This window comes from Hyaena hyaena, unplaced genomic scaffold (assembly GCF_003009895.1).
Source record: "Hyaena hyaena isolate Hyena2069 unplaced genomic scaffold, ASM300989v1 scaffold_31, whole genome shotgun sequence".
Lineage (NCBI taxonomy): Eukaryota > Metazoa > Chordata > Mammalia > Carnivora > Hyaenidae > Hyaena > Hyaena hyaena.
Genome location: NW_024080664.1, coordinates 397,389 through 411,742, shown reverse-complemented (window position 1 = coordinate 411,742; position 14,354 = coordinate 397,389). Strand labels below are relative to the sequence as shown.

Below are 14,354 nucleotides of genomic sequence, written 5' to 3'. Positions count from 1 at the left end.
GTAAAGACGTAAGGGGGCACTGCTAGGTGGTTTATTAAAAACATACTTTGGCATGTTTTTATGCTCTTTTGTTGAGACACATTCAACACATAATTCAGGTTTTGTCCTTCCCATGGTCCTTGCCGCATAGGAAAGTTGCAATCTGATTAAAGCACAGTCCTGATTTTATATGTCTACACATTTCAAATTTGTTCTTGTTCTTTTCCCAGAAATCATGATTTTTAAAACAGATGGGTGCTCCTTGCACATGCTCTGCAGGACTTAGCAGAGAGAGGTTCAGACCAAGATGCCCAGGAGACCGTCAGGCACCTCTCCGTTTGGAATGTGACTTTAGCTGATAACCTCCAGTGAGGTGGAATCTGCACACTTCCATAGGGAGTAATATTTAGGGGGTGGGGGGATGGGTAGCTCAGTAGATTAAGCGTCTGACTCTTCATTTGGGTTCAGGTCATGAACTCACGGATCATCAGATGGAGCCCCATGTTGGGCTCTGTGCTCTTAGCACAGAGACTGTTAGGGATTCTCTCTTCCTCTCACTATGTCCCTTCCCTGCTCGCAGTCTCTCTCAAACAAATAATAAATTAACATTTTTATACAAATATTTAATTTGTGGTATTTTGCATCCTTGAAGTTAAGTTTCAAATACTCAGATTACAAACATTACATAACTCAAGAGTAGTTAGAATTTAGGTATTATGGGAGTTGAAGAGAATTCTTAACCCGTTACATACTAGAATGAGTATGTCTTTCTCTTAACTGGTTACATCGTACTCAGCCATGTTGACAGCGTAGGCTGTCTGAGGTGAGGCAGTTGCCAGGCCAGTCACTGGTGGGGCATAGAGTGTGGAGCAGGTAAGGGAGGAGGTCGGCCACCCCTGCCTTGGTGACAGGAGGCACCGACTGCAGACTGTGATGCAGTCTTGGGCGAGTGTTCTGTTTCTGGTTCCCGCCGCTTGGCAAGCCAGAGTGTTCTTGACATTGATAGATGGGTTCAGTTTTCTGAAAAGGTGGGAACTTTCACAATTAGCAAAAATCATAACCGAAAACCTACTTTGCATTCTATTTATCAAAAAATAAAGACCCACCTCTAAGAGTCCATTGTATACATTTGTGAAGAGCTAAGGGTATGTTTCTGATCTTACCACGTGGGGGATTCTGGAGACTCAGAGACCTTGATTTGAATCAAGGCCCTGCTCTGGACTGCTCTCCAAGCAAAGTCCATTTAGTAACCTTTGAGCACCCATTTCCCCATCAATGAAATGGGGAGAGTTGTACCAACTTGGTAGTGGTCAGATGGAGTGCAGAGAGAGAATGGTGTTTGTGAGGGCTTAGTGCCAGACCACACATAAACTCAGTAGACGAACCATGTCATATGGGTCAAGTCCTGACAACATTTCCATTTTCATCTGAAGGTGAATCAGGCCTAGGAAAATCGACTCTCATAAACAGCCTGTTCCTGACTGATCTCTACCCAGAAAGAATCATACCTGGAGCCGCAGGTACTGTGAGTGCAGTTCTGTGTGAGCGCTGCTGAGACTACGTAATTGGTATCGTTGCCTCACCTTTAAACACAGGGACAGCATGCTTGCAGTTGGGAAGGGTGCTGGCCTTGGCCCTTGGGTCTTTGCATGAGTCCATGGGTCCATCTCCGAGTTTGTTTTCCTTTATTGTAAAGTGGAAGGCATAGTTTAGATTCTGTGTTGGACCCGGGCACTGAGGGACCATGTTTCTTCACGCGGGGCTCTGTAAGCGGCTGACTGCGGTGGGGATCGGTATCTGCCCCTGCCTGCTGTGTGAGCCTCGCGTCCACGAACGCTCCAGGAGCGAGCGGGTTAGCCCACACAGAGTCTAGCCCTTGGCCACCAAGTAGAGCCCTTTCACAAAGAGCTTTGAGTTTAGTTTTTTGTGGGGCTTTTTTCCAGGGCGGGGGGGTCTGTTAGGTAGGCTTCATGCCAAGTGCAGAGCCCAACGTGGGGCTTGAACTCCAACCCTGAGTTCCAAGAGTAGGACCCTTAACCGGCTGAGCCACCAAGGTGCCCCACTTTGAATTCAGTGTTTAAATGAATTAAGAAATTGTTCTCTTCGTCTCAGGAACAGAAGACATAATTTTCAATATTGGCATTTTAACCTTTCCGAGCTGTCATTTAATCTTAGTTTCTAGGTCGCCCTTGCCAACCCGGGGATCATTTTTACGCAGTTCTCGTGTTAGCTCTGCAAACCTTCCTCTAGGAAAGGTAGTGAAGTTCATTTGTTTATTAATAAGAAAGTTAACAGGTCATTTCTCCTCTTTGTGAACTGGGTCAGTTTTTAGGTACGTTCTCTCATTAAGTTTGTTTGTTTTTTAGAAAAAATTGAAAGAACTGTCCAGATCGAAGCTTCGACTGTGGAGATTGAAGAGCGAGGGGTCAAGCTGCGCCTGACAGTGGTGGACACGCCCGGCTACGGGGACGCCATCAACTGCAGGGATTGGTATGCTCCTCCGGGACATGGTGCTTCTAACGTGCTCAGATTTCATAGCATTAACGAGTGATGACTAGGCTTGAGGTAGCCATATGTGACAAAACCGTGCAACAGCTTACGAGCACGCTGATTGTAACAGGAGTTTCGTGGAGAAGGGGTATTTCTTCTGTAAGAACCAACCATCCATCAAATGCTAGTGCAAATAAAACCCCTTGATCTGAACGAACCCTGGCCAGTGGGGCAGATTGTGGCCTACCCCTTTCCCTTAGAGACTTGGTCCTTGACGTCCTTAGCAAAACTAAGGAAAGCTACAAGCAGGGGAGCAGTCTGCCTGCTGCGCGGAGAGCACCGCGTTCGTGGCAGAAACTGCAGGTTCTAATGTGAGCGGAAAGCATCAACTTGCCAGCATCTGATGAGGAGTGGAGAGGAGGGGCAGGGTCTCCCGCCTCCTTTCCTCGGGAGTCTCTCCCTCCTTCCCTTCTCCTCCTGGGTTCACGTTTTCACACGCTTGTCCCCGCTGTGTGTTCTGCTGCGCCCCCGGCCCCTCCACAGTTACAGCGCTTGTGAGAGCTGGTGGCCCTCTGTCCGCTCTCTCATCTCAGGTGCTTTCTTTCACTTTGTGTGTTTGTTCTAAGTGTTGTTTTATTAGAGAGAGAGTGCGTGCACGCACACCAGCGGGGAGAGAGAAGGGGAGAGAGAATCCCAAGCAGGCTCCTCGATGTCAGCACGGAGCCCACTGCGGGCCCCATCTCACAAACTGTGAGATCGTGACCTGAGCTGAGATCAAGAGTTGGACTCTTGGGGCGCCTGGTGTCTCGGTGGGTTAAGTGTCCAATTCTTGATTTCGGCTCAGGTCAGGCTCCCAGTGGAGCCTGCTTGGGGTTCTCCTCTCCTTCCCTCTGCCCCCCCACCCCTCACTGGAGTGCGCATGTGCGTTTTCTCTCTTGCTCACGCGCTCACTCAAATAAATGTGAAAAAAAAAAGCCGGGTGCTTGACTGACTGAGCCACTCAGGCACCCCACCTCAGGTGCTTTTAATTATTCCCTTTGGGCCTTTAAACTCCCCTTCCCCCAGTGCTTGGGGGAATCATGCTTCCCACGCTTTCCAAAAACATTTATCTTGCCAAATGTAGGAGTTAGTTTTCAGTTCCCGTCTTATAAATGAGTTGTCAAATTCTATTTGGTATAAAGGCAGGGGACAGAAAAAGCTTTGGTCTTTGAAGTTTGTGCCTTCTGTGTCCCATAACTGATGTTCGTGGTGCTCGCAGTTTTAAGACCATCATTGCCTACATTGACGAGCAGTTCGAACGGTACCTGCATGACGAGAGCGGCCTGAACAGGCGGCACATCATCGACAACAGGGTGCACTGCTGCTTTTACTTCATCTCCCCTTTCGGACACGGGTACGTGGGCGGCTGGCCGCGGGAGCCAGCTGTGCGGGAGTCGCGTCCTGACTTTGTGGGCTGACGGCTTCCCCCAAGTCGCGTATATTTTAATACAAGAAGTGAGATAATTTTGAGAGAACAAAACTGTGTGATCTCCCTGCTTTTCCCCTGAATTCGTGGCGCTGTCTCGCTCCTCACAGACTGAAGCCCTTAGACGTTGCGTTCATGAAGGCAATACACAACAAGGTGAACATCGTGCCTGTCATCGCCAAAGCCGACACCCTCACGCTGAAGGAGCGGGAGCGCTTGAAGAAAAGGGTGAGTGTGTTTTACTCAGGGTAGCTGAGGGCCAGGCGCCTCAGAAAGAGAGTAGAGGGGTGCTCTGAGGTGCCGGGGAACAGACGGGGAGGCTGGTGGTCTTTAAGAAATCCCTAACGCTTGTAGATTTTTAATATTTTCCTGTACAAAGATGTCAAGTTCTTATTGTTTGTAATTCACCTTAGATGAAAATACTCTCAGTGAATAGAAGGGACACCCTGTGTTAGGAGAATGGTGTGAGTATGGAGCTGTGATCATCTCTGTGAAGTCGTGTTATTTTATCTAAACATCTTGCAACCAATCCATTGAGGAACGCATTTCAGTTGTATTCGTTTGGTACCGTACACGTTTCAGGGGCTTACGTTTTGGCCATTTGGAGGTTGCCTTGCCCGTGTCTGTCTGCCAGCTGTGTGGCCGTCACCTCCCAGCAGCCCCATGCTGCTCGCTGGTCTGTGGTGCGCGTTTGTTGGTTCTTTGGTGTATATTGTAATTACGTGTCTGTTTTTTACTTATGTGCTCATTAAGAAAGTCCAAGTTTATGAGCACCTGGGTAGCTCAGTTAAGCGTCCGACTTCAGCTCAGGGCACAATCTCACTCGTGGTTTGAGCCCCCAGTAGGGCTCTGTGCTGACAGCTCGGAGCCTGGAGCTGCTTCAGATTGTGTCTCCCTCTCTCTCTGTCCCTCCCCCCTCGTGCTCTGTCTCCCTCAAAAATAAAAATTAAAAAATTTTTAATTGCTAAAAGAAAGTCCAAGTTCATCTGCTAAATTCTACAAATACAGTGACATACCTGTCCTTCCAGAAACATAGTCTATTTATGTTCTTGTTTTTACAGAATGGGATCATGGCGTACATATTATTTTGCCGTTTGACTTTCTAAAAATTCCCAGCACACACACAAAACACTCCTCCGCATCCTCACTCAGCTTAGAGCAACACACACACACACTCAGGAGCATTCCGGGCACACACACAATCTCTCTTCAGTGTTTCTTGGGCTTCCCACCCCCGCCCTTCTATTCCTGGCATCAGGAATCTTTGCTTAGCTCACTCGAATGTTCCAAAAGTCTAGAACCATACCTGGCACATGTGGGCACATGTCTGTCTTCTGACGGTTTTGGAAATCAGACACATTCTTGGAAAGGAAATTGATGGGCTTTTGAAAGTTTTGAAAGATAGCTGGATTTCCCTCAAAGCAAATGTGTAACAACTTACAGTCTCAAAGCACGATGTAAGCGCGTTCCGCCCCCGCCAGAACTGTCCTAGATACGCACCGGGTTTTCTAGAGCGTCTCCCGTCTGAGAAGTGGGAAGTGCTGTCTGGTTTCCACGTGTTTTCCTCATTACTGATGCCAGTGAGTATGTATCCTGGTGCCTGATGGGTTATTGTGTTCTCTGAGGGTTTTAGAGCCTGTGTTGCATTTTCATTGCTTTTCAATTTACGGGTATTCTTGGGTTTTTAGACCTAGTTTGATTTTTATGTTTTCACGTTTTTCCTGACGTCTTCTGTCATGGCAGAGTTCAATTGCATGGACTGCGTCAGCCTTTTTCTTTGTTGTCTCTGTGCCGGCCAGGCTTCTAGGAGGTACCCAGGCCTTTGGAAGAGCCCCTGAAATCTTAGGCATGTTTTTGCTTGACAGTATGTGTTTTAGTAATCCCCCCCTTAAGGGAACTCCACCTTTTATAATAAAGAATGTTACGTTGGATTTCAGAGAAGCAGGGGAACCAGGGTCAGGGTTAGAATGTTTGGTGCACCCATCTCTAATCCTGTGTCCAGAACTCTTAGGGCTTGATTTCGAAATCGGAAATGAATTGAAGTCCTTTTTTGCCCTTATCTTTTTCATCTTGGGCCTTTGTAATCACTTCTCTTTGTCTGGTTTCTTCCAGATGCCTACTGGTGTGCTCCCTCCCCCTCATATGAAAGAGCCTCTGGCGGACCTGCTTTATCTGACCCTTCCTCAGTCTCTAACTGGCTCCACGTTGACCCCAGTAGCTATCCCGTCTAGGGTCTGGCCAGCAGCCCCTCTGCCGCCGGCCTTGGGCCTCCCCAGCAGGCTGGCTGAGCTCTCGGAAGACCGGACTTCCTGCCTGCCTGCTTTACCACCTGTCTTCTGATCCATGAATGTCAGCATTGCTTAGGATTGTTTCGATCCTATCATCTCCTGTGGCTTCTGCTTTTCCTATCTGATACTCTTTTTCATGTAAACTGTGTGTGTGAACAGGAGATATTCCTCCTCCGCCCCCCCTCCACCTGGACCCACCTTCGGTGCCGCCCCCAGGCAGGGACATGGGTGACTGCCTTTGGTTCATCACCCTCTTCTTTCTCTCTTCTGGTTTAAAATCGCGTATTTATTGCATTTGGTCAACTCATCCTCAGTGTAAGTCTTAGCCTGACGAGGCCAGCAGATAATGGGCAGGAAAGAGGAACAGATGGAGCAGGAGTTCAAGCTCAGGGCTAGGCTGCTCCCGCGGGCTAGGTGGGTCTTCTGGCTCCTCTCGGAAGGAGGGCTCTCAAAGCACAGATGGTCCCGTTGGAAGGTGAAGCATGTTGGGAGGAGGGAGAAAGATGTCTTTGCAACTCCTGAATTAGTGCAGACAACGCGTTAAGTCCCACGATCTTTGATCGTAAAGCCCCGAGGGTTCCCGTTAAGAACCACCAATGCAGAGCAGGGTTTCAAGTAGGGATATTTCTGCCGACCTGGTGTCGGTTCTCATCTCTCGTCTCGTGAGGCCCAGGGCCCTGAGGGAGAGGAAGCCGAGCTCGAGCCTGCCTGGGTCTGCTGGCCCTTTGGGCACAGGAGGCGCTTGGGGGCTGGATGCTGGTCGGCCTGCAGATGCCTAGCTGCTTCCTTCATCTCCCGCCCAGGGTTTCCTGTCCCCTAGGCTGCTCTCCCGCCTGCTTGGCTGGTTCGAGTGTGTGGTTCTATGGCTGCCACTTTTCTCCTCTTGAATAAAATCCAGAACCCAGCCTGGCATTCAGGGGAGTCTCTGCTTGGTACCTGCAGTAATTGTTCTGTCTTCTCCAACCAGGGGGCTTACCTCCAGCCACCCTGGGTTTCGTGTTCCCCTGGAGGCCCCTCCCTCCTCTAGCACTTGCATCCTCGACGCCTTAGGCGACACTTGTGGCTCTTCGGGCACCTGCAGCATCTGGCGGTGCCACTCCCCGGGTACGTGTGCTTCCTGAGGCTGCTTGTGACGTGTCTCCTGTGTGCTAGCCGTTGCTCTGTGCCCTGAAGGTGGCAGCGCTCTATTGTCGTCATCCTGGGCAGAGGGGGCCTCTACGAGCACGGCCTTCCCAGCAGTTCAGAGTCATCTGACAGTCAGTGATTGGCTTGATTCCGTTTTAACAGTTGGACAGTTCTCTTCTGTTTTTTGTTGTTGTTTTTTGGTTTTTATTTATTTTGAGAGAATGTGAGCAGGGGAGAGGCTACAGGGAGAGAGAGAGGCTCTCGAGCAGATTCTGTGCTCTCAACACAGAGTGTGATGTGGGGCTTGATCCCACAAACCAAGATCATGACCTGAGCGGAAATCAAGCGTTGGACACTTAACCGACTAAGCCACCCAGGCGCCCCAGGCACTCCTGCTTTTTAATATGAGTTGTTTGGTAAAATTCTTCCTGTATTTGTCATTCTTCAGATTCTGGATGAAATTGAAGAACATAATATCAAAATCTATCATTTACCTGATGCAGAATCTGATGAAGATGAGGATTTTAAAGAGCAGACTAGACTTCTCAAGGTAAGAACACCTCTCCAGGTGCCCGTCACTCCTGTTCCCTGTCATCAGCGCCCGGGAAGGAGTTGGCAAAGGGCCACATCCCTGAAGGCTGACTTTTGAGAGATTCATAGTGGATTTGCTTTAAGTATGTTTTGACGTAGCTGCCACCTAAGGTTTAGAAATCTTGGCACAGGCTCAATTTGTTTTCATCTGATTTGTCCCATGTGGAAAACACCTGTCCTTCCAAGTAGCATGCTCTGCACTGGTAGCTCTCTGAGGAAATCTCGCAGTAAGCAGCGGTGCACTCCATCTGTGCCCGTGTTCGTGTGCTCACAGCGAGAATTGGGCTTCCTGGTGGGGACCCAGTCTACCGCGTGTGTCTCTTTCTAGGCCAGTATCCCATTCTCTGTGGTCGGGTCCAATCAGTTGATCGAAGCCAAGGGCAAGAAGGTCAGAGGCCGCCTCTACCCATGGGGCGTCGTGGAGGTGGAGAACCCGGAGCACAATGACTTTCTGAAGCTGAGGACAATGCTCATGTAAGACACCCGTGCACTCCCGCTGGCCGTGCCTAGCAGAGAGCAGAGCCTTTTGACTGCAGGGTGTGCGTGCGGCCCCGCAGACAGCTGCTGGCGCCACGGTTACTGGGCGGCGGGGCCGCTGCACCCGTTGCGGGAAGGCCCTCCCTGGAGCTCGCTGTGGCTCTGTGGAACCAGCCTCTCCCACTCGAGGCCTGTGCCTTAGTGCCCTCCCCTCTCTCGCCGGCCAGCTCTCCTGACGCTGAAAGCGGCCTGGTCCTGAACTGTGGCCGCGCCCGACACAAACGCCTCCTGCTGTGGCAGCAGAGGTGCAGGCGCGCTGTGGGGCCACAGGCGGCCTCTCCACTCCCACCGCAGGCCGTCCAGAGGTTCTTCAGTGCGTTCTTAGCCCCTCCCACAGAGCCGGCTGCAAAACTGCACATTTTCTCTCTGAAAAGTAGAGTTCACATTTAGTGACATCCATGCAGATGCAACTGCTCTCGAATCAGACTGAAGGAAAGAGTATTGCTAAAATCTAAAATCTCTTTAATCAGAAGAATTCAAAGAGTAAATTTTGAGTAACTAAACATTGGCATACGTGCTCATTGAGGTGTGTGTCCCGGTTGAGCAATTGTTGGTGAACAGAAAGCACCAAAACTACAAGTAAAAACCCCACCAGGTTCCTCAGGCATAATCTGTGTCGCTCAGGACAGGTCCTTGTGGCCGTGCTGCAAACAGTGCAGTGAAGATGGCGGCTTCGTGTGTGCCTCTTAGAGCGACGGAGAGCACGCCACCCTCTGCTGTCACTGGTCCCCTTCCCTAGACCCTAAGCAGACAAGAATGCCTCGTCGTCTCTCATTCCTGACAGCTTACGTATTTGAAAAACCTGAGCCAAAAAAATGATGACTTTTCTGAGATGATTAGAAGATTGAAAGTGCTATTTCTAGTTTATCCAAAATATTAATACTTTGCCTTATGGTCTTCCTGATAGCTTAAACTGATCAACTCTTTAAGCTTGAGAAGTCAGGAATATTTGAAAAAGAGAAAATGAAAAGTACGTTGTGTTTCAGACGCTGTTTACCTAAAGGGGCGTGCTGAAATCTCTGCTGCCGTGCACCGTGCTGGCCTCCTGCCGAGCTGGGCGGCGCCGGGGGGGGACGTCCCACGGAAGGGCCTCTTCACCTGACCCTGTGCCGTGAGCTTTGGCGCTCTTGTTGTGGCAGCAGGGGCACCTCCGAGCTTCCTTCCGTTTTCGAGCACTGCAGCAACTCTGTGTTCAAGTTAGAAGTAGCAAGTGGGGCGTGGGTTTCTCCGCACTCAGCCGGCCTTGTGTGCCTTCTCTCGGCAGCACCCACATGCAGGATCTCCAGGAGGTGACCCAGGACCTGCACTATGAAAACTTCCGTTCCGAGAGGCTCAAAAGAGGCGGCAGGTTGTTACCCCTAATTCATGCCGTCCCCCTCTGTCCATACTGCGTCACAGCGTCACGCTGTCCCCCCTTCTGCCTGTTCTGCTGTGTCATCCTGACTTGAAGCCACACGATTTGGTTTTCTGTTCAGAAGCTCTTCCCGGGTACTTGTTGCTAGTGTCGTTGTGCAGTGCTTTTGTTTACCCGTCCAGAGCAGCTTTAACCACCTGCACACAAGGGGTAGCTTTAGGTGGAAAGGCCAGTGACTGGGCTCAAGAATATCTGTCTGTCAGTGAGGACAGACTTACCTGCTGTCACAAAGCGCAGCTCCCCAGGTGGAGTGAGCGGCTGGCCTCGCCTTTTCTATTTCACCATCGTAGTGGGTTTTTACTCCAGGCCTGTGTGTTGTAACCTGATTTGTTTCTGATCACACCACATCTGTGCTCAGTTTAGTTACCAAGGTAGTGACCTGCGCCACTTTACAGAAAGAGCTTTCTGTACAGGACTTGCTCCCACACACCTGAGCCCACAGGAGCATGTTCCAAGGCCCCCAGAGCACGCCTGCCCGAGGACGGTGCCGAGTACCACACACGTGCGCCTGTTTCCTGTAGGCATGCGTCTGTGGTAAAGTTTAACCTATAAATCGGGTGCAGTGAGTGATTAACCACAACAGCAAGACAGCGCAGCAGTTACAGCCATGTACTCTAAACGTGAACGACCTTCCTGCCCTGCGCTCACCGCTCCACTCGTGAGCCTCTGAGACGCTAGGATGCCCACGGGATGGGGTGAGGTGGGCGGAGTGCGTGGGCAGCATGGTGGAGCCCTGGGCCGCTGTTAACCTAACGCTTGAGAGAGTCTGCTGCCTTCAGATCACAGCTGACCATGCCCGCTGAAGCCACAGATAAGGGGGGACTGCTGTGTTGTAGCTTGTTATAAGGTGCTCACGTTTTTGAAATCTGGTGGGTTTGTGTGTGTCTACGGGGTATACGTTAAGGTCTGATTTATCGTGTTAGTTGTTTGGGGACCAGACGTAGAGAAAGGTTTTAGAGGCCACAGGAAAATCCCACTGTGAGTGAGCCAAGCAGGAGTTCACGAAGAGCTACGTTGTCGTCGCTCAGAGGGCCTCCCTCACCGGTGGCCTCAGTCTGGGTGCTCAGGCCCTGTTCATTTACGTGGTCTCATTACGGTCTGTGTCCGTAAAGAACAACTTATCTTTAAACAGAGTACCCTCCTGATAACAGCTCATATTCCTTGAATAAGTAAAGATGAAAGTGTCTCACCCCCACTTGGAGTTAGGAAAGTTTTTTCAGTTTACTATTTCATGTTGTGCCTCTTCATCATTCTTTTCTCATCCATTTATGTTATTCGTCCGAAAAATGATAAATGTGGGTAATATTAGATAACATTTCTCAGAAGTGTAAAGTAAAATTTTACTTTGGACATTTGTCATCAGAAATAACCAGCTAAATTAGTTGCAATATGATCATTGTAATTTCTTTCAACTGTTAGAAAAGTGGACAGTGAGGACATGAATAAAGACCAGATCCTGCTGGAGAAGGAAGCCGAGGTGAGTAGAAAAGGGTTCCTGCCAAGTCTGAAGTGCATCCACAGAGGCTGAGTTTTCTTTCCTCAGTCTTCGAAGGGATACGTTGTATGTCACTAATCTATCTTATGACGCGTGCATCAGTATGTGTGTGGATAGTGCTTTTACACGTGTTACCGTCTGATCTCCAGTAGCAATTTGGTGGGGAAACTTTGGGAATAGTGTGAATTTAGTGACGTTAGTTCCTGAAACTTAATGAATTTGGCAATTCAAATTCATTTTAAATTTAATGAATTTAATTTAAATTTAATTCAAATTAAAATTTAGTAGCTTTCCTATACCTAGCCAATAACGAGTTGGAAAATATAATGAGAGAAACTGCCATTTACAACCATTAACAAAAACTTAAGAAATATGTAGGACATAAACCGAAAAGAAACTAGATCACTCTCCCGAAAACAATTTTCAAAACGTGCCTGGACACATCACTTTAGGTAGGATGCTCAGTGCATAGGTCACAGCCCTCCAGACTGCACGCCTTTCCAGCACAGTGCTGGGAGAAGCTTGCTCACACTCGTGACTTGACCTGAAGACTGAGCACAGGAGGACTCATGAGGGCGGGCGGGCTGCTCTGCTCACGGAAACCCAGAGTGCGGCGCAGGCCTGATACGCTGATGAAACTCAGGTCTAGAAAGAGCTCCAGAGTATGAGAAAGTTGTCTGTGGTAGTAGAGGTGGGTTCCGTTAGGGCCGTGGGATTCAGGCACATCCAGGAAATCCTCAAACGGGCAAGTGTTTTGGAAACAATAATTAAACTCACTCCTTTGGCCCTAATTTACTTCAATATGGATTAAGATAAATATTGAAAACATGACTACAAAATTCCCGGAAGAGAATTTAAGTAAATATTGTATAACGCTTGCCTGGAGGCCCATCTAAAGCGGTGGAGACCGTAAGGATGACATTTGGTGAGGGTAGCAGGGAAGGCCCAGACACCTCTGGAACAGCCAGGGCCTTGCCGTCTTCTAGAAGAGCCCAGTGCTGCTCCCCACCCTCGAGGTTAAAGAATGTCTCCTGGTGCCTTTACCGAATGCTCGTGTTTATTGGTCGTTTCTGTTTTGTACTTGAATTGCATATTATCATTTGCTTAGTTTTCTATTGAGTCGTTGGTTCTTTTACTGATTTGTAAGAGTTCTTTGTAAATTTTCTGTCATGTTCTGGGAAAGCTCAGAGGTTGATGTTTTAGGAATCCCGAGAATGCCTGTAAAGAACATCCAGGGGGCATGGACCTGGAGAACCAATAACGTGTCCGTTCATCCTGTGCCCACAGCTCCGCCGCATGCAAGAGATGATCGCCAGGATGCAGGCGCAGATGCAGCTGCAGCTGCAGGGCGGGGACGGCGATGGCGGGGCCCACGGGCACCACGTGTAAGGTAAGAGGGGAGCCTTCAGACACCTCAGCCTAAAGCTCATGTGCCACCTCCTTCAGTCTTGCTAATAACGCTTCGCATCTTGAAGCTCCATCTTTAACTTTATTGCTGGCCTTGAAGGAGATAGGGTGGCTTCTAAAAGTTGGAAGCCTCTCCACTCTACCAGCCTAGAAAAGATTGTCCGTATTTTCTGAGCTGGTAAATGTGATTAACGAAGACAAATAATATTAAAATAACCTTTGCTAGGGGCGCTTGGGGGGGCTCAGTCGGTTGGGGTTCCGACTTCGGCTCAGGTCATGATCTCACGGTTCGTTAGGTTCCAGCCCTGCTGTCAGGCTCTGTGCTGACAGCTCAGAGCCTGGAGCTGCTTTGGATTCCATGTCTCCCTCTCTCTCTGCTCCTCCCCCGCTTACACTCTGCCTCAGTCTCAAAAATAAATAAAACATTAAAACATTTTTTTAAAAGAATAACCTTTACTAGTCATACAATTGGAAATTTAATGCAGCTGAAAACATCTCTTCAAAGAGAATTTTGGAAGTGTTGTTAAAACAACTTATGCAAGCCAAAGGTAAAGATGACGTGAAGAGGCAAATTACACCCCATGGACCAGGGTTTCCTTGAGCCAGATGGCTGGGCTGATGTCCGCAGCGCAGCTCTGCTCCGCCCCGTGGTAATCAGCGTATCTCGTAGATGTCTGGCCCCGGTGTGCCTCGGCGCTCGCCCCGCTGTTTGACGGGATTCTGCAGACAGCAGGGCCCCAGGGCCAGGAAAGGGCAAATGTTTAGGTAGCTGCCAGCATCACCCTCCGGAGGAAGGAGGGAAAGTAAAGTCAACCATCTGCCCAAGGAGGAGGCAGCCCTGTGGGCTTGGCGCAGGTCTGGGGGTGCACGTGCAGAGTCTACGACAGGTGGGGGCCTGATTGTAGAGGGAGATGAGGTGTAACTGACACGGGGCAGGACTGAGGAGACAAAAGCGAAGCACCTGGAGGCTGGGACACGTGTCGGGTCCACCATGGCAGTCGCCCAGGTGATAGAGGAAGGCCCTGCAGGGGCTTGCTGGGAGCCCTGCCCTGTGGCTTGTGGGGGAAAGGTTTCAGTTGTGAGGCACACAGACACACCTGTTCGGTGTCCCTGGTCACTGGAACAGGAGTGGACACGTGACCCCACTTGGGGTTGAACAGCAGCCCAGAGTTGGTCGTTGACACCGCACAGCAGCCCGGAGAGTGTGTGCAGAGTGCACGCTGCGTGGCCGCGGACACTGACCCCGCGCCGGGGGTTCCGGTGATCTGCCTGCGCTCCTCTAACTGGGGACGTGTCAGCTCGCCCGGCCCCGTGTGGCTGCTTCTGCTTTAGCAGGTTTGGTGCCTCATGGGGAACTGCTGGGGAACTGGAAGAGACAGAACTCCTGACCGGGAGGGCGGGGGTAGTGACCGAAGTGTGCTCATTTTCTCTGATTTTCCTGCTTTTCTTTTTAAAACATTAATTATGAAATTAGGAAAATTCTACTTCAGGTATATGCAACTGTTTTATATTTTGGTATACTTTTCAGTTTGGTGGTAACTCGCAGTTCCCAAGAGCTTCATC

At 49.7% G+C, this 14,354-nt stretch overlaps 1 protein-coding gene across 3 annotated transcripts in view; it reads left to right on the top strand.

Moving 5' to 3' along the window:
- SEPTIN2 (septin 2) overlaps positions 1–14,354 on the top strand; it is a 34,741-nt gene that overhangs the window by 18,123 nt on the left and 2,264 nt on the right. For all 3 annotated transcript variants that reach the window (XM_039228656.1, XM_039228655.1, XM_039228658.1), the window contains exons 4-12: positions 1,413–1,499; positions 2,346–2,469; positions 3,728–3,862; positions 4,045–4,162; positions 7,796–7,897; positions 8,267–8,412; positions 9,740–9,823; positions 11,309–11,366; positions 12,672–12,774. In XM_039228656.1, the coding sequence (XP_039084587.1) occupies positions 1,413–1,499; positions 2,346–2,469; positions 3,728–3,862; positions 4,045–4,162; positions 7,796–7,897; positions 8,267–8,412; positions 9,740–9,823; positions 11,309–11,366; positions 12,672–12,773 (956 nt within the window). In that variant the 3' untranslated portion in view covers position 12,774. The remainder of the gene's footprint in view (positions 1–1,412; positions 1,500–2,345; positions 2,470–3,727; positions 3,863–4,044; positions 4,163–7,795; positions 7,898–8,266; positions 8,413–9,739; positions 9,824–11,308; positions 11,367–12,671; positions 12,775–14,354) is intronic.